The 18,105-nt window shown below is 47.7% G+C and overlaps 1 protein-coding gene across 2 annotated transcripts in view; it reads left to right on the top strand.

Moving 5' to 3' along the window:
- Window positions 1-16,303, top strand: part of SLC35F3 (solute carrier family 35 member F3) — a 369,000-nt gene extending 352,697 nt beyond the window's left edge. For both annotated transcript variants that reach the window (XM_070614927.1, XM_070614938.1), the window contains 5 exons: window positions 1,551-1,770; window positions 8,286-8,411; window positions 10,452-10,644; window positions 11,481-11,570; window positions 14,829-16,303. In XM_070614927.1, coding sequence (XP_070471028.1) covers window positions 1,551-1,770; window positions 8,286-8,411; window positions 10,452-10,644; window positions 11,481-11,570; window positions 14,829-15,064 — 865 coding nt within the window. In that variant the 3' untranslated portion in view covers window positions 15,065-16,303. The remainder of the gene's footprint in view (window positions 1-1,550; window positions 1,771-8,285; window positions 8,412-10,451; window positions 10,645-11,480; window positions 11,571-14,828) is intronic.
- The last annotated feature ends 1,802 nt before the right edge of the window (window positions 16,304-18,105 follow it).

Below are 18,105 nucleotides of genomic sequence, written 5' to 3'. Positions count from 1 at the left end.
TGATAGCCCATAATCACAGAAATCAAGGGAGCCAACCTTGGTCACTATCCCTGGGGGAAAGAAGACTCTTCTGTGAATAGGGGCTTGAGAAAATCTCATAGAAAATGCAGCTGAACAGTTATATGAAAACTACACAGCAAACGAATATCAACCTATCAGATGAGAATTTCATCTCTATAAAACCAAAATGGAATCAATTCAGTTGAATTGGTTTGATGGTAAATTTAGTGATTGGGATGTGTTACCTGGTGCTAGTTTGTTTAGAAGAAACATAGGACCGAGTTTAGTGAAGGGTGATGAGTTTTCTCTTTCTTCTATGGATATGCCACATAGTTGAGCAATGAACAAAGGCAGATTTCATTTTAGATTGATGATGGTAAGAACAAAATTAAATTTTAAATCACATCAAATCCCCTTTGACTTGTTTTTCATTTTCCTCCTTTACTGCTGCATTTTAAGTGGCACAGGCCACAGCTATTCCCCCACCCTGGTGTATTTGGCTTATTCTAGTTATACCTTTTCTTTCACTGACTCCTGTCCTCCTCACTCGTACATCGGCCACGCTGGGCCCTGTCTGTGAGCCTGGACAGTGACGGCCGTGGGAGCAGCACGCCCTCACTCATCTGTCTCCTAGCGTGGCTCGTCAAGCCCAGAAGAGCAATGATCTTTGCTCCCGACAGTCAGGGCAGCTGCTGGCTGTCTGTAGACCACGCCCCTCTCAGAGCTCTCTCCAGGCTTTCTCCCCAGCAGCCTCCTCTACTCTCTTCTGCATATAGATGGTTGGCTTTATTTTTCTTCAGCATTTTTTAAATATCAGTGGTCCTTCCCCCTAGAATCTAGAATGGCATTGAAAAACTTTCTTCTACAGGTGTTTCCTCATCTCACTCTCTCTTAAGATGCTGAACCCTCGGATCTGCTCACTCCTCCTGTGCTAGTCTTTTAACCTGGTTGGGACATGAAGTTCCTCATGGTAGAATAACAAACTCTCAGAACGGCCTCAAGGAGAAAATGTATAGATAGGTGACACCATTTGTATCATAGACAAAATGTTTTAGATGCACCCCAGAAATGACTGCCCCTGCCTGATAACAAAGACAATTTCAGTTTGGGGCAGATTTTTAAAAATATGTTTCAATGTTCTCTTCAAGTCTCCACCACCACCACCCCCCCCCCCAAAAATAAAAAGAGCTAGTGGCTTCCTTCTCTTACTAAGCAAAGGACAGAATCTCTCAGTCCATCAACATGGCCTTGGGCCTTCTTCAGATCAGATAATCCCAACATTACCTTCTGTCTAGAGCCATCCCTTCTAAACCCAAAATGAACAGAAGGAATAATCCATGACGTCAGATCATTGTGCGACGTTTTCTTCAATGGACTAAAGCAATAGGTTGAAGAGCTTTAATAGAAAGATGTTTATAGAAAATAATAAATAAAAAGACTTCACCCCTTCCTATATTTGCTTAAAAAATACACAAAAACTGGGTATAAGAAAAAAATGGTCTGTCTCAACCCAAGAATATAATAACACTGCCTCTCTTTCCTTGTTTTAGGGAGTGCTGTCGATTTTTTGGAGACAATGGCTTGACTTTGAAGGTGTTTTTTACCAAGGCAGCACCCTTTGGTGTTCTTTGGACACTCACAAACTACCTGTACTTACATGCAATAAAGAAAATAAACACTACGGATGTCTCCGTGTTGTTCTGCTGCAACAAAGCTTTTGTGTTCTTGCTCTCATGGATCGTTCTCAGGGACAGATTCATGGGAGTGAGGGTAAGTTCCTTATTATCTGTCTTCCTCCCTCACTCAGTCATGTCCACCAAAACCTGCCCATTGGCTTGCTTATTAGCTCCATGTGCTGGACCATAAGCATAAGCTGCTGACCACTTTCCTTCTGATCTGCAGCAGAAAAGGAGCCCAGCAGAGGGCCTGGTTCTCGGTGTGCCTTGCAAACCTTCTTGCTTGCAAACCATACAAGCATTCATTAAAGCACCTTTCATTTCAAGCATTTCAACAAGCATTCCCTAAAGTGTGTGCCAGTCGGGGACCCCCCCACCCCGGGGCTGGTGATGTGCTCCCCTCTCTGCGTGCTCACTCCCTCTCTCATGGGCAGCAGTGCCCTGCAGCCTGGAGCTTTCTGCTAACACTGCCACTCTCTGCTTAGGAGGTACCTGAAAGCCAGGGCGTCCTTCACATCCACACGGGTGTGTGGTCTCGGGAGGCCCCTTGTCTGGACTACGTGTACAAGCTGAAGTGGGCCAGACACACTTCCGCTAAATCCAAACTGTGGAGGGACAGTTTTACTTCCTTCCCACCCTAGACGAACGGGGAGTGAATTATACCCCTTGAATTACCTCTCGTTGTTACAACCTAGACTTAGTAAATTCCATTAAAATCTAGTCAAATTTCATAACAGTCATATGAAATGTGATAACTGCACTATCAAATGTCAGTGGAAATAGCAAGGGACTGGCCCTGAATAACAGGAACAGGTGACAATAGTGTGGACAGAATCCTGGTGGCTTCTGCTTGTCTCCCTCTGGTGGCCAGGAGCTGCTACTGCCCATCATCACCTTTCCACAAACAGGGACAAAAAGAGGATTCAGCCACGCAGCTAGTTCTCTTGTCACCAGAGAGCGTCTCTTCCTCCTTCCTGCCCCCCAGACCATGTGGCCGGCCGTGAAGCTGAGAGCCCTTCTGATGGGCAGTCCCACGAGAGCAGTCATGCTGGCACCCAGTGAGGGGCCAGCCCCAGGCCCTCTACTGTGTCCTTCACTCACTGCCCTGGGAACAATGACATCACCCCAGCGGCAGATTCACGCCTACCCAGTTATTCAGACAGCAGCGGGGACATGAGTCAGCTGCTGGGTCGTATTTTTAGTTTGCAGCAGGGGGAGAATTTGTTTTGGGGCTTCGTGTTAATTTTGGAATAAAAACTCACTCCCTGCGCTGCCACCCAGAACAGCTTTCAGCAAATAAATGATCTAATGCTTCTCCGCAAGAAATGCAGGTACTTCCGGCAGTAATCTGTGCAACGGCCTGCCTGACTGGACACCGCAGACTCAGCTGTCCTGGGGCCCCACGCCACGAGTGCGTGCCCTGCATGACCTTATTTTGGTGCAAAGAGCCAAGGGAATTCGTGGGACTTTTGGGCCTGATTCTGATATCCCAAGCAAATCCCAAGCGAGACCCAGTCACTGAAAAGAAGCTTCTGCATCTGAACAGAGAAAAGGAAGTTTTTGAGGTTAAGAGGAGGTGTGAAAATACTGGAAAGCCTCCCAGACTCATAGAGAACAATCTGGAACATCCAGATCTTTTTTTTATTGCTCTACATGGATAAGAGGGTACCCCCAACGTCCCTGAACTGATATGGTCTAGCCTTCCTGGCCACTCGACCCGTCTGGTCTGTGCTGACCACTGTGGACGGGACAGAGTTTTGTGTTGAAGCCTTTGGCTCTAGGCCAGCACCAAAACACAGGTCCAAGGAGCCGGGGTGGTGGTGGAATTTTATAACCTGTAAAGCACCGTGCAGCATGGGGCTCTCTGATAATCACTACTCCTCTTAGAAGTACATGACCCGTCACCTGAGAGCTTTCCACTCTAAGGCGTGGTGGATTTCCCTCTTCTCGTGTTCAAGGGTTCAGAGAGCCAGGAAAATCTGTGAGAGACCAGCAGCTGGCCAGTGACTGAAAGTTCCCCCTTGATAGACAGGAGGAGATCTAAGCCCAAGATAATAGCTGCCTGGTGCATGGGTTCTCTTAGACTTCTCTCTGACTGCTGGGTTATCCAGCACCTTCCACTGGGTAATTTCCAATGACTGAAGGGAGCCGACACTGTTCCCCATCCTGGACAGCTGAGCATACAAGCTTGAGAGTCACACAGACATAAAGAACATGATGGAGCCTCAGCATTATGCTTGGGGACAGACAGCACAGAGGACTTGTGTTATTAAGACAATTACTCAGATCACAAGGGCTGTGTCCTGGAAAACATCAACAGGTCCCAGTCCTGCGCATAGACCAGAAAGAAGCAAATGTATCTCCTAATTCTGAGGACATCCCAGCCACTTCCGGCACCAGAGGTGGCTGTTGAAAGAAGCCCAAGCTGGCCCCTGTGTCACCCTCTGACTCTGTGCTTCGATGTGCTTTTCATCTGTTTCCTGGCTCTCCAGACTCGAGGTTTCTAACAGAAAAGGGGGTGCTCCAGTCTAGAGTCAAGTGACTAGGATGTGGATCGTGGTTCCCTCTTAGAAGCTGTTGAACCTTGAGCAACTTACTTAACATCTCTGAGCCTTACTTACCTCATTTTAAAACAGAATATTCATGCTCATCTTATAGAACAGATGTGAGAGTAAAATAAGATGATGCGTGTCTGGCACATAAAACTCAATAAATATTGTCTTTCACAGTCTTGTCGTTATTATTCCTTTTTAAGTAGGGGGATTTCATGGATCAGCCCAGTCCTTTTGTTGACAGTGTCAGAAGCTGGCAACTATTTAGGGAGGCAGCTTTGTGTAGCAAAAGCAGTGGTGGAATGAGAGTAAGTAGAACTCAGGGGGCGTGAAGTACGGCCCCTCCTAAAGATGAAGCTCACTCACCCGGGTCAGAGAGACCATCCCTAGCCCACAGCTCCAGGGAAACGGAAGATGGGGGTTCTCTGATGGTTCAGCGGCTGTTAATAACCGCCCACTACAGTTAGGGCTTTCACACCAGGAGGGACTGACGAAGGAGCAAGAACGCGAGCTAAGAGATCATTCCAGGGGGTCCTCAAACCCCAGCAGAACATCCCTGGGGATCCTGCCCTTTTTCCCAGACCAGCCCCCATCTCAGTCAGATTGCAGCTGATGTTTCCAGTAATTACGATGCTTTCAGTGTTTCACCAGGGGCCATCCCTGAACAGAACTCCGACTCTGACCCTGACTCCCTCTGTTTGGGAGGCTGTCCTCTGCCCCCTGAGCACAGCAAGAGGAGCTCACAGCCCACATCCCTTTCCAGTCTCCGAAATAAGAGGGATGAACCGGAGGATCTCTAAATTCCCTCCAAACTCTTGCTTTGAGGGGATGAGAGCAGTCCAGGAGCCGGGAGGGAAAGAGCTGGGGGAAATATATTTAAAAATTAGTCTGTTCTCTCCCTTCTTCAAAATTGCCCAAACCGTACAAATCTACAACACATTACAGCTCTGACTGGCAGAGGACACGCAGCCCATCGCACTCTTAGCAGGAGTGGGGAGCGCTGGGCAGGGAGGTGACCAGACTCACCCAGCCCTGCACCACCCTCCTCGTTCTTCCTCACGCTCAACACTTTGCTCTCCTTCCCTCGGCCTGACATCGGATAGGAGCAGTGTGGCCGTGAGGGATACAGGACATGTCACTGAGTTGCTGGGGCACTGAGTCTGGAGCCCCGGGGCCAGACAGATTACAATAGGATCACCACACTAGGTGAGGCCACCAGCAAGAGATTAAGTGGCAATGTGCCGGCCGCAGTGTCTCCCACATCTGCGTTTCTTCCTTTTCTCCAGCTGATTTTTCCCAGCCAAGGTAGAGATGGCGGCTCTCGGCCCTGGGTCTCAAGGCCACTGTTACCCATTAGTCTAGATCCCAAAGTGCTTGTTTTAGGATAGTTCAGTGGGTTACACGGGGGGAGAGGGGGCAACAGGAGAGTGTGAGACAGGAGAGGCACGGGGAAGTAGGGGAATTCACCTGTCTTTATTTCGTCGTCACACTCAGCATCCTCCTCCAGGGACATGCAGATCTGGAAAGTGAGGGGCGTGGGAAAGCACAGGCCAAGCATGACCAGCCTTCCTGGAGAGTTCATCTCAGTGTAGGAAACAGGCAGGGAAATATTTCCAAGTGTAAACCAAGAAACCCAGAGATGTAGTGGGGTACAATGTAAAATAGACACTTACTTTTAAAGATAGAGCTAGAACCTTCCAAGGAGTTCAGGCTTGAGGACGGACTCTCAGGCTCTGCCCCCCAAACCCGTAGGGTATGTTCCAACTGCTCCGCTGTAGGGGGGTTGCATTGGGGTAGAGCCGCCAGTTTCCCCTCCAGCACCTTGGTCGGGCCCCAGGCTTAGGGCTGGGGGTGTCCCAGCAGGGCTGCTGATGCCCAGAGAGCAGGTGCCCCACAGCTGGGTTGGCCGATCCCATGACTTGGGGCTGGGACCCCCCAGGAGGAAAAGAGCTGGAGGCATGAATGAGGGGATCGCTGTCCCTTGATGCCGCCTCTCATAACGAACTCATGGGCCCTGGGCTCCTCAAATGCTGACCGGAAGGCCGGTGACCACCCACACTCTCTATTTCTCACCCCTCAGCCCCTTCCCTCAGCTCCCCCGCACTGCACAGCACAGCACAGGCAGAAGCTTTTAGCTGTTTATTATTTACTCAACAGAGAAGAGAGAGGAAGAGGCTGGAAATCTGCCTTTAAGTCTTTAGGAAAAAATAACCCCTTGTTCTCCTTCATTTCCTCAAACTTCAGCCCTAAGTTTGGAAAAACTCAGGCACCTTTAGAGATGGACCAAATCATCTGAAATGTAGCTATTTTCTTCCCTCCTTTCTTTTTCTAATTATTTTTCTCTCTGTTGACCTCCGATGCTGAGGCAGCCTGAACCATCCCAAGTGGCATCTTTGCATGATGCGTGTCCCCTGGAGCAGGAGCCATCCCCTCTCCCTGCCTGCTTGTTCACTTGCTCCTTTCTTGTTCTCTTGGGGGGGGCTATACTGATTGTCTTGCTGTCTCTGTTTCCTTTTCTTAATGAACAGTTGTATACAGGACAAGTACATTTGAATATGAAATGTCTGCACCCCGTGATGCAGAATGATGCCACTGGCTAAAAGTGGATTATCAAACCGGAAGGAACAAGTAGACAATTAGGGCCTGGCTCTTCTCCAGGAAATGATAATCACCTGCTCTCTCAAGGGCCTCTGTGTTATGGATCTATCATTAGATGAAACCATTGCTTGAGGAATACACCAGAAGTTTGTAACCCAGACAAACTCTGAGATTCAACCACAGTAACTTGCACTAACCTAAAAATTTTGTTTAAACCACAAAGGAAACCTCAGTTCAAATCTCAGAGTTTGGCTGGCAATGCCTTATTATGTGACTCATACTTTCCTATTTATATATATAAACACTGACTTTGCAATTGGACAGACCTGGAATCTGTGTCGCTGCTCTGCCACAGCAGCTCTGTGACTTTGGGCAAGTTAGTTACCCTCTCTGAGCCTAAGTTTTTATGTCTATAAAATGAAATGAATGATAACATTTATGTATTTTGAGGATTCAATGAGAAAATACACAGAAAACACTTATCCATGACCCCTCAGTAAATGTTAGCTATTTGATATTGTTATAGATATCTGAGGTCAATTTGGAATGATGCATGAGAGGGATAAAACTCACAGTAAATCCAGCCATTGAAACCTGTATTGCACCCATCATTCTGCCCTCCCCTGTGTTCTGCCTACATCACCCCCTCCCTGCTTCCCAGCCCACGGTACTGATGTAGCTCCATGACCACCTCCCATTAGAACTTGTACTTACTCTCCGCTCTAATGCATTTCTGCTCTGGGAAGTGGTGTCTCCTGTGGACTCGGACGATTTCACTTGCACAACAGAAATGTGTGCATCCCCCGGGAGTTCCCGTTCAACCTGAGAAGTCTGTATCTAGACGAGAACAGGATCCAGGGGGGCCGTTGGGGGAGGGTTCTGCAGCAGCTAAGTAAAGGAACTGCACCTCCAGGTTGGGACACTGTCTGTAGCCCTGCTTGGCAGGTGACACACGTTCTGGAGTGCTGGAGTGTGAAATGCGGCCAAGATCTGCGGTCTTCACCGCGCCCTCTCTGTTGAGATGAAATACATAAAGCAAGATCACGTGAGGTGCGTTCAGAAGGCTGGGAAGGAACTAGGAGGTAATTTCCAGGTGTCAGCCAACTGTTGTCATGACCAAAGTGCCTGTGGTGGGGATTATGACCACCTCCTCTCAGCTGTCCAAGAATGACGGTGACTGACTACCACGGGACGCTAAGCCACGGCACCTCTCCTTGCTTCTGACTGTTTCCGGGTCTTTGGTCATGCCGAGCTTTGCTAAGTGTCCGCTTCTAAGCAGGAGCAGTATTTAGACAGGAGAGTAGGCTTTGCTTGTTGTTCTCCAAAGAAGGACTAGAAAGGAGACACCACTCTCCCCTCATGTTATTGAGCCCCGTGAACATTTCTACTGCATCAGCACTTAGGTGGCCATTCAGTTCCCCACCATTACCCTGACCGCCCTCTTCTTCCTTCTATCCAGATTGTGGCTGCCATCCTCGCCATCGCTGGGATCGTGATGATGACCTACGCAGATGGCTTCCACAGCCACTCTGTCATCGGCATAGCACTGGTGGTGGGCTCCGCATCCATGTCTGCCCTCTACAAGGTGAGTGCACGGGGAGCAAGCTCTCTGAGCTTTCCTCTGAGACAGCAGCAGGTCCCAGCATGGCTGGCCCATTACTTCAGCCTTTGATGGTGATGAGTGGTTGTTTGCAATGTGCACTAGGCAAACTGAGACTTGCAGTGCCGAGGCATGCTACTGCTTTCGGCTTTGGCTTTCTAGACCTTTGCATCAATGGCCATACATTTGCAGCATTTGCGACAAAATGAGGGAAACAGTGGATCACAGAGTCTGATTAGCAACTTCATTGTTGGGCAAGGACAGGAGAAGGGTCAGGGTCCCTAAATGGCTGGCTCATTGTTTCCTCAGGCAATTTCCCACCAGATTGGGCATGAAGTTTTGAATATCTGGAGCAGCTTTGTCATTTAAATCTTTTTATCACGGGAGTTTTCTGCAGCCACCAGTACCCAGCATGAATCCGTGTGCATTTCAAGCATTGCCCATAGGCTGAATAAATGAAAGCACAACTACTCTAAGATGGGGATTATAAAATATTTTTGACAAAATGTTGGGAGCCATTGGAAAGCATGTCCCACTGCAGGTCTAGAGGAAACGATTTTTATCCCCTGACTCGAGTCCCTCGCTGTTTCCTCCCCTGCTCCATCCCTGCTCCTGGCTGCTCTCTCCTCTGGATTCCCCTTTCTTCCTCTCTCCTTCTCTTTAGGTCCCTAGTGGAGAATGCAAATTTGGTCTCCAAGTTGGGAAACTGACCTGGAGGATTCAATGAGAAATGAGATTTTAGCTTATTGGCCCTTTGTGGATCCAGACAGTAGGACAGAGAAAATTAAGTAGTGTAGAAAATGATAAGAAAAGGCATTTTTTTCCCAGCTCTGTGAGTAATGCATTTGATCATTTTGGAAAGTGAAATGACTGTGCCTTCTAAGATATCCTTCCTCTGCTCCCTGCCCTCCCTGCCCACAGAGAGAGACACGTGCCATCTTCCTTCTCTGAAACACACCTCACCAAGAGGACGTGATAGTTCAGCACCATTCTGAGACTCCAAAGCCACTCTCCAAATGCAGAAAATATTAAAAGGCCACACTCTGCTACACTCAGTTAGCTCTGTGCTAATGGGAAGCAGGGAACATATAGAAATTCAATCTACAGTGAACACAAATATTCTGATTTGGACTTCCATTTCCATCTCCTCCACTGCCTGCTCTTTATCCCTTTACCCAAAGGACCTGGTAGGTAGAGGACTGAAAACGACTTATTTCCCTTAAACGCTTTCTGCACATATGCCCAGAAAGACCTGAAAGAGCTGTGAGACGGCTGACAAAGGACAAGCAGGAAAAGTAGGAGAGACAACAATGCAGAGATTCAAACTGGACCACCAGTTCCGTAACCGTCAATAGTTCACTTAACACAAGGGCTCGACTGGGGCCTACTGCCTCTGTAAGTTCAGCTTCCCAGCCAGTCCAGTCGCATTTGTCCCTCGCTTTCTGGCCTTTCACACACCTGAAATATGTAAAACAAGAACAGGTGCAAGAAGTCAAAGTTGGGTGCATTCCGCTCAAAGCCATGCCATTTCTGGACCAGGGTGGTGGGTTGAGCTTTGAGTGTTATAATCTCTGTACCTTCAATTTATAGAAAATATCGTGCAGCCAAAGCCCTTTTCTTAGGGGCAGTGGTTTGCAAACTGTGTTGTACAAGGTCAGAGATCAATTTTAGGGGTCCCACGTGTAATCACGGCAGATATTTCTAATAGGTGGCTTCCTCGTCTTCAGATGCTCTGAAGCTGGGATATGGTGTCATGAACACAACACAGACAAATCAAGCCTAGTGTGACAACCCATGGTTCCTGAAGATGCTCTCTGTGTAGCCAGAGCATAACCGTCCACCGTGATGTTACTGAGATTTGGCTGTGTGCATAAGTGAGCACAGTCACTGCAGCCTGGTAGGGTAGAACGTACCTGTCATATGGCTGTCGGGCCTGTGGTCCAGCCCCGACCTTACCAAGTGCACTCGCTTCAGTGGCAAGTTGGAGTCTGAACCTTCACCCCTTCTCCTCTCTCTCTCTGGCAGGTTCTCTTCAAGCTCCTCCTGGGCAGCGCTAAGTTTGGAGAAGCCGCCTTATTTTTGTCCATTTTGGGTGTGTTTAACATCCTCTTCATCACCTGTATTCCTGTCATCCTCTACTTTACCAAAGTGGAATACTGGAGCTCTTTCGATGACATTCCTTGGGGAAACCTTTGTGGATTTTCAGTCCTCTTATTGAGTAAGTGGCGATCACCCCGTCAGGATCCCCAGAGAGCAGTGACTGAGGAGCAGGATCTGTGCAGCTCGGGGGCATCTTTGGAAACCGCGCTGGGAGGAGAAAAACAGTCTATTGTTACCCTTACGTTCCCCGTGCTTTCCAAGATCGTTCTGTTTCACGAAGGAAAGCCTTGGTGATGAAGACATTGGATTCTAATTCCAGGGCCACAGTCGCTGCAGTGGTAGCCACAGTCCTTGCTGCTCTGAATAGTGAACCGATAGCCCAGCATTTTATATGTTACCTACTGGTAATAGTATATTCCTTATAGGGCTGGTAAGGGGTTGGTAAATTAATGCATGCCAAGCTCTTAGAACACTGCCCGATATGTGTTGATGTTCAATAAATATTATCAGTTATCATTATTATTATCATCATCACCATTACCTAATATAGGGCTGGTCTTAAGCAGAGAAGCAACCAAGGAGGGGCCTCACCCTGTTGCCTCTAAAACTGCAGCTCCTGTTTATGGTCACCCCAGAACCATTGCCAGCGACAGAGAAAAGCTGAGTCGGTAGGATGAGCAGGATGGCTCCAGTCCTCTGCTCTGGGGCCTTCTCACTGGTTACCTTTTCCAAATTTCTTTTCCCTCCTTCAAAGCTCAGGGAAGAGAGGAGAGCTGAGTAATCAGGATGTTTGTCCCTACTCCCCAAGTCCTGGAGCCCTTGCAGGAGCCCCGAGTTCACTGAGTCAGAGCAAAGGGCAGCAGTCACTCCTGCCTCCAGCACCAGCAGAGAAGCTGGAGTCTGAGCGTCCAGGCCTGTCATGAATAACACCCGTGTGTTTATTCTTTATTTCAGCATTCAATATTGTATTAAATTTTGGAATTGCTGTTACATATCCTACTCTGATGTCTCTTGGAATCGTCCTCAGTGTACCTGTGAATGCAGGTAAATGTATATGGCTTCTTATACGGCTTCCTATATCTGCTTGTAAGCACACACGTGCACACACACAAACACACACACTCACAAACATGCACACACACACAGACGCACACACACTCGCAAACACACAAATACACATGCACACATATAAACACGCACGCGCACACACAGACATGCACACACACTTGCAAACACAAATACACATGCACACATACAAAAACATGCATGCATGCACACAGACATGCACACAAACCGCAAACACACAAATATTCATGCACACATACAAACACAAACATGCACACACACTTGCAAATACACATGCACACATACACACATGCACACATACACACATGCACGCACACATACTCACGTATATTCTCGTCATCCCTGGTATAGAATGCATGTTTAACCTCCTGTATAGAAAGAAAGCACTTAGGTAAAATGTGGGTTTGTTATATGTGCAATATTTTCTCCATAATGGGTTGATTTTCACTTACCACACCAAGATACAGAAAGTCTAAAGCCATCTGGATTCTAACTGATGTGGGGATCAGAGATGACTATAATTAATATTACTAGTAAATGTAGAAAAATATGTAGCAGGAAAAACATTCAATTTTCATAAGTGACTTTCTGGGGGAGATTTGCTCAGGGTCTGACGGGTATGACGTGAAGACGTGTTGACAAACTGAAGAAGCATGAACAGTATCCTCGCCCCCAGAGGAGAGGGTGCCCTTTGCCCGGCTCCTCAGCACCTGGCCTGTTTTCCGCTGGGTACCTGCCAACGCACTCAGGTGGCAGCTCTTCCAAAGCTTGTCGTCACCTGCCCCTCATCTCCTTCCTTTTCCCGGCTCATTCTGGTATGAATCTTGGATTTTCTCCCCAGAATCCCCCTTCCTCCCCTCTGACCCCCTGCATAATTCTCAGCCAGGCGAGGGTTTGTGAAGCATGTCTCCCCAGAGCACTCAGCCCGGCCCTGGCTCAGCTCCTCAGAAGCCATCTCCAGAGCCCTCCCGCTCTGGTCCGTTGGAGGATGAGCCTCCCAGGACGGCAGCCTCTGACGCGGTGCAGCGCCCCATTTCCTCAGCCCTTGCCCATGGTTTGGTTTCTCACCCCTCCCATCCCACAGGTTCCATATGTGCCTTACCCTGGCCCCCGACTCTTCTAGAAGGGCCTCAGGGTGGCAGTGTGAAAAGAGGCCTGGCTAGGGCATCAGCGGACTGCCCACCTGGAGGACGGTGGTCCCAACTCATCACCTCCCTGGGCCTTAGCTTGTCCCCCCTCACAGTGAAGGTTGCACCGACCCTCATTACCTTGGTCGATATGAGAACCAAATGAAATAATCTATGGGATGGCACTTCAACAGCAGTAAACCCCCAGGCTCCTGGAGAGCTGGTAGAAAGCTGTCCAGTCTGTCAGTCTCCAGATGCTGCAGGCTTCTGAAAAATAGCTTACCAGTAAGTAAGTAACTTACTCCCCCTATGTCTTATTGAGTCTTTATAGTCACACAGCATTCTTACCACGAAGACATATTTCAGGAAGCTCTTACATAGAAGCTGACTTTGACCGTATCACACAGCCAGGTGTTGGAGAGATTAATCAGAATCATCTCTTATCGCTTACCTGCAACATAAGAGGTGTAATAATGTGTCAGAGGGAGGAAACCCATTCACTCCTCTACTGCAAGAGAGAAGCAGAGGAGTGGGCTATTATGGGACATGTCAGAGCGGAGCCACTGAGGGCCTTTGGACTCTCCCTGACGTCTGTCTCTAGGGCATGTCCTGTGACTTGCTAATTGACTATCCCCTTCCGTTGAATTATCAGAATGTTTTGCCAATATTAAAAATTAAAGTATTTCTGAATGGATACAAGGGACACTTTAATTCCACAGGAGGGCTACTAACAAAGTTTTTTTTCAGGTTTAACTTTTATCCTTCTTACTCCTTCTCCGCCCACCCTCTAGACAGGTGAGAGCTGGGGAGGGGGGAGGCCAGAGGAAGAGGAGGAACACGAGAGGAGAATGACAGAGCCAGCGTCCAACTGGGCCGCTGAACAACCCTTACATGTGGAGAGCTGGTGGCCAGCTGTCCAGGAAGTCCGTTTTCTAAAGCCACACGCTCTGAAGTCAGCAAACCCTCTTTTTCACCAAAAATGATATAATAGAAAAGCAATCTGGTTCTCTCTTGTCTAGAAGGCAGACTCCAAATTTGCTTTGTCTGGTTTAGTTAAGAAAAGAGAAAGAAGGGGCCGGTCTGGTGGCCCAGCAGTTAAGTTCACACATTCCTCTTCGGCGACCCAGGGTTCGCCAGCTCGGATCCCGGGTGTAGACATGGCACCACTGGGCACACCATGCTGTGGCAGGCATCTCACATATAAAGTAGAGGAAGATGGGCACAGATGTTAGCTCAGGGCCAGTCTTCCTCAGCAAAAAGAGGAGGATTGGTGGTAGATGTTAGCTCAGGGCTAATCTTCCTCAAAATAAAAAAAAAAATTAAAAATTAAAAAAAGAAAAGAGAAAGAAAGCAAAAAAAAAAAGAGAGAAGGAAAAAGCCTTAACATCTACAACACTTTTGACCTTCTGGCTCAGAAGAGAATGAGGATCTGGGTTTTTATTAACTGACATGAGTCCTGCTGCTCATTTTCTTCCCTCACCTGATGTGAGGCAGGAATGAGCCCTGTGCCCGGTGGGCCTTTATAAACATTAAATAGTGGGATGCCCTAGGGCAGAACCAGAATTTATGCTTATCATCTTCAAAGAACCAGGCCAAGTTTGGTCTTCAAAATATACATATATTTGCATGTCTTGTGAAATAATGCTTTTAATTTGTAAAAGTAGCATATGTTGCTGTAGAGAATGTAAACAGTACCAGAAATATAAAGAAAGTACTAATGTTTTCATTATCCTGCCACCCAGAGGTGGCCTCGATGAAACTTTGATGTCTGTCCCTTTCTCCAACTGCCCCTCGTGTTTTCTTTGGTCTCTCGCACTAAGGGCTTAGATCAGTGTGGGGAAGTGAAATACGAGTGCGAGGCCTCTTCCCAGAGAGGTTTTATAAAGGGAAGGGTGACTGGCTAGAGACAGCCCCGGCCACCTGGAACAAAACCAAAGCGAGCAGGAGTCAGTGGTCAGAGGAGACCTCTCCCCTTCCCGTCCCCGCAGAAAGGGACGCTGGAGGCCCCGCCCATCTCGAGGACGCGCATCTTCGCCCTGAGCCGGGCCTGGCTTGTTGCCCAGTAACCCGAGTTCTCTCTCCCCTGCAGTGGTTGATCACTACACCAGTAAGATAGTCTTCAACGGGGTCCGGGTCATCGCCATCATCATCATCGGCCTGGGCTTCCTCCTTCTGCTCCTGCCGGAGGAGTGGGATGTCTGGTTGATTAAGCTGCTCACCCGCCTCAAAGTGAGGAAGAAGGAGGAGACGGCTGAGGGCAGCGCGGACCCGGGCTCGGGACCTCAGAGCAAGAGCAGGAGGGCCCGCCCTTCCTTCGCCCGCTGACGGACGCCCGCTCTCTGGGTCTCCACGGTGACCGCTCTGTTAAGGATCTGGAGGTCTGTTCCCGACAGGGGAACCTCAGCTGGGTAAGGTGTACATACCTGTACAGTTTTGGTAATCTGCAGTAAGTTATACGGTATTTATTGGCATGTCCAATTTGCTTGCACTTTTTCACATCAGCCCTTTCACTAAAGGGTACCAATTCAATATGAAAGAGAAAAGAAGAACCTCTCAGCTCTTTTTAAATGAATGTAAAGCAAGTGAAAATTCTGCTTGCCTCGATTGTTTTGGATGTCACACGTTCTTGACAAGGCCGGGCAAATGTTTTGAATCTTAGCAACCGAAATTACATTGCACACTGTGATTATTTTTCAGCTATGGTAGGTCATATTTTGTTTTATACCAGAGCTGTACTCTTAATTTTAAGGGATTTCAATGAACCAAAAGATAACTGTAAGTTGATTTGGACGGAGAGACGGATGGACTATGAAAGGGTAATGGACATCAAACACCATCGACTGTGGCTAATCTCGGGATGGCAGTTAGAGGCCAGGCCTGAGCCGGGTAACAGAAAAGGAGATAAATCCACGCCCAGCTGGCTTGCTCTCACGTGTCTGTGTAAGATCATGCAAGAGAAATTACAGTGCCTTCTACAGAATTTTCGTCTTTACCTTTGTGAAGCGAGGTGACATTATAAGTCACTGGCGCCGTCTTATAATTTAGACGTAGAAATCTTTAGAAACAAATAAAATTATATATATATATGGGTGTGTGTGTGTACAAAAATGACAAAGCTGATGACCAGTATAATGGAACGTGGTTCTCGGTGTGCAGTGTGCATATCAGGTCGGCTCCACAGGGGGTGGTGAATTGCTCGTTGCTTTTACTTCATGACCAAGACCGAAAAATTATTTACTGAATCTGTAAACCTTTTTATGAAACTTTTAAGCACCAGGCTGTTTACTTACACAATTTAGGTCTGCCAGAAAATTCTATCTGTGATAGATCTGTAAAGAGGGACAAGGGGACTAGAGTTTACTATTTTTGAAGTTTACATTGTTACATACGAAATGGAAACTTTATTTTGAAATGTTGTCATAACCCAATGGTGCACTCTGTAACCATGGAGTCTTTCGTTTCATAGGGGAAAGGGCATTCATGACCTGAACTTTTTAGCAAATTATTATTCTCTGTTTCCATTACCTGTTTGGCCAGATTAATAAACTATTTAAAAAAGAAGCATTTAGCGCTGTCTCTGTGGCCACTTTGTTACTTTCCCACTACACGAGATGCATTCTTCCTTGCCTTGCGCTGTTCCCCCAGCAAGCCCCACCTTCCTGCACCTTCAGGGCTTATAAACCCATCCACCCCCCTCAGGGGAAGAAAATTCTTATTGTGAAGACAGATTTGACTTTCACAAAAGTGGAATGCAGACCGCTCAGCCGGGCCTAGAAGAAAATAAGTCTGAGGCAGCGTTTCCCTCCCCTCCTCCTTTCTCGTGTCCTCTTTCTGCCTCCAGGTGCCTGCCGTCTCCTCAGCCCTGGGTGTTGCTTCTGTCTCCTTTTCCTTTACAGACTGGTTCCACAGCTCGGCTTATACTGGTCTCTCATAGCTGCCACAAAATGGCGGCCTCAGTCCCTGAATCAGCACGGTCTTCCAACTCAGCCCCCACACCTAACTTCTGCCCTGGGTGTCCTAACCTAATTCTAGCTCTACAGAGAATCTGCTTTACCCAGCTTCAGTAATGTGTTCCAGGCAGCTGTGGCCAGAGGCTGTGCAGTTCAATGTCTCTCATTCTGTGGCTGCAAAGGGCCAGATTCTCGCAGAGGGGATGTGAGCAGAGAGGAGATGATGAGCCTCTTTAGGACACCTCATCCCGCCACCCACCACTTGCTAGAGCATCTACACACCACGCACCACTTGCTACATGGGGTCAGGGCCTGGAGAGTCTAGCTGTTCAGAGCAGAACTCCTTGCAATGTTCCAGTGTGTGCTGTGAGGGGGATCCCCTCAGCCCCCACAGTGGAGCCTGGGCCAGCAGGATCCTGGGCCAGTCACCCACGACTCTGTCTGGGCTCCCAACCCTTCCAGTTGCTGCAGGGAGCCAAACAAATCTTTCCTTTGTAAGCCATAACATGAAAAATTTGGGAAGCCCTACGCTAGAGCAGATTTACCCTATTCTCCCCTTGGGCATAAAAAACTATGAAGACCCAAAAGAATTGAAAGCAGAAACTCAAAGAGATACTGTACACCTCTGATCATAGAGCATCATTCACAATAGCCAAGAGGTGGAAGCAACCCAAGTGTCCATCAACAGATGAATGGATAGACAAAATGTGGTACATACATACCATGGAATATTATCCAGTCTTAAAAAATGAAATTATGACACATGCTACAACATGGATGAATCTTGAAGACATTATGCTCAATGTAACAAGCCATACACAAAAGGACACATATGATTCTGCTTATATAAGGTACCTAGAGGAGTCAAAATCATAGAGACAGAAAATAGAATGGTGGTTACCAGGGGCTCTGGGGAGGGGGGAATGAGGAGTTAGTGTGTAATGGGTACAGAGTTCTAGCTTTATAACATGAAAAAGTTCTAGAGATGGATGGTGGTGGTGTTTGCACAACAATGTGAATGTATTTAATACCACTGAACTGTACACATCAAAATGGGAATGTTATGTATATTTCACAATAAAAAAAACTATGAAGAGTGAGGTATATGAAATAAAAGGGTTAAAACTCTCAGGAGTTTTAATGCTCTTTTTCAGGACATTCTAAACATCAGTTGGGGTGGGGGTGGGGAGATTTGAGAGACTTCTTTCCAGAAAGATACAAATCACAACCCCTCCCCCCACCCCCAAGCAGGTTTCAAGGACTGGGATGAGCTCTGGCAAACCTGGAAGGGATGCATGAACAGAAAATTCCAGAAGGGGGTTCCTGCAGATGGAACCTTGGGGTGGCTTTGGGAAACAGTCTCCACCCCTGCTCTGTCTGGGGAATTGTCTCCCTCTAGAGACCAGTCTGGACAGC

The sequence above is a fragment of the Equus przewalskii genome, chromosome 1 (assembly GCF_037783145.1).
Source record: "Equus przewalskii isolate Varuska chromosome 1, EquPr2, whole genome shotgun sequence".
Classification (NCBI taxonomy): Eukaryota; Metazoa; Chordata; class Mammalia; order Perissodactyla; family Equidae; genus Equus; species Equus przewalskii.
This window is presented reverse-complemented; position numbering and strand designations above follow the sequence as displayed.